We start from the raw sequence: 1402 nt of genomic DNA on the forward strand, positions 1-1402 counted from the left end.
TCTATCATTAGTATTAGTGCTGTCATCACATTAACTAATATCTATAAAATAAACAATATGAACGAAGAAAACAAAATTAAAACCTAATCACTCTAATAATTTACACTAACAGCCCACTTTCACACCGAAATTTCATTTTTTAAAAGTCCCAACAACTTGCAGAGGTATCAAAAAAGTGTTAAAATGTATCAGAATTTAACAAAATATATAAAATATTTCCAATATAGTAAATTTGACAAATTTCATAAAATGGATCAAAAGTTCTTGAAGTTTTAGAATGCGAACAAAGCCACAAAAGCATTAGCCATAAGAATCAACTCCTTATTTAAAAGAATACTTGAATCTTTATATTCTTTTTTCGATTTTCAGCCACATTTGCGTTCCTCTTGCTTTTTCTTATCGGAAGCCTTTGAAGTTGCCTCTCCTGCTTCTTTGTTTGCTTTCTCTGCTGCTTTTTGTTTTGCTTCCTCACTTAATGTGCATTTTTTGCCCTCGTCGCCTTTGGGGTTAAAAACACACCCATATTTCGCTAGTTTTTTACACTCTTCTTCGTTGTCCTTGCCTTTGGAATTGCATACTTTCTCCTTTTCTTCTGCTGATTTTGGCTCCGTAATTTTGGCGGTGTTGGATGGTTTGTTCTTCAGGTCCACTAGCGTTTTGCTATTCCGTAGTTGATAATAACTAAGGATTTCTGCGAGTTTGTCTTCAATGTTTATGCTTCCTAATCGCTGTTCATTGTCTGATTGTGCCACAACAGCCGGGATTGTGGTGTCGTCTATCGCGGTTTCAACCTGATTCAGTTTGTCCTTTTCCTTTCTGCCGAATATTTTGTTTATCTTCTCTTCAATGTGACTGTTGTCGCTGTCGCCCTTGGGAAAAAGCAACTTTTTTATTGCTTCTTTTATATCAGATCGGGCATCTAGCGCGGCACTTTCGTTTTGTGTGTCCGTGTCTGTTTCTAGCAGGGCGCCGTTAACGTCTTTGTAGGCTGATTTCCAAGACTATGTCCCTGCCCCTTTCCCCTGTTTCAGGTTTTCTGCCGGTTCCAGCGTTACTTCTTCGTCTGTTGCTGGCATCTTGATGTGGCCTTCCATGGCGAAAACGTCTATGCCTTGTGCGGCTGAAGAAAGATCGCTGGTCGTGCCGGAGCCAAGCAGTCGGCATTTGAAACTGTCGCCCGTGGAGCCTTGGTGCGTGTTGGTTGCGTGGCTGCCCGGTCCGTGCACCATGTTTTCATTTCCTGTTTCGGTTAACTTTGTTTTGGTGCGGGTGTTTGCCGTTACTTCTGGTGGCGTCAGTGCGCAGGGCGTCGACCCTATCGCTTTGTTTGCTAATTTTGTCCTTGGCTTTCTGTGGCCGCCGACAACAGGCAGCCGTTGTTGACAGAGCTCGACACCTGTTG

The 1402-nt window shown here is 41.9% G+C and overlaps 1 pseudogene across 1 annotated transcript in view; it reads right to left on the reverse strand.

Annotated features, from left to right (window-relative positions):
* Window positions 1-284: 284 nt before the first annotated feature.
* Window positions 285-1402, reverse strand: part of TEOVI_000409100:pseudogene — a 1456-nt pseudogene continuing 338 nt past the window's right edge. The window contains 3 exon segments of the mRNA in view: window positions 285-1337; window positions 1340-1387; window positions 1389-1402. The exon segment at window positions 1389-1402 is cut by the window's right edge and continues 7 nt beyond it. Coding sequence covers window positions 285-1337; window positions 1340-1387; window positions 1389-1402 — 1115 coding nt within the window.

This window comes from Trypanosoma equiperdum, assembly GCF_001457755.1.
Source record: "Trypanosoma equiperdum strain OVI genome assembly, contig: ctg_86, whole genome shotgun sequence".
NCBI lineage: Eukaryota > Euglenozoa > Kinetoplastea > Trypanosomatida > Trypanosomatidae > Trypanosoma > Trypanosoma equiperdum.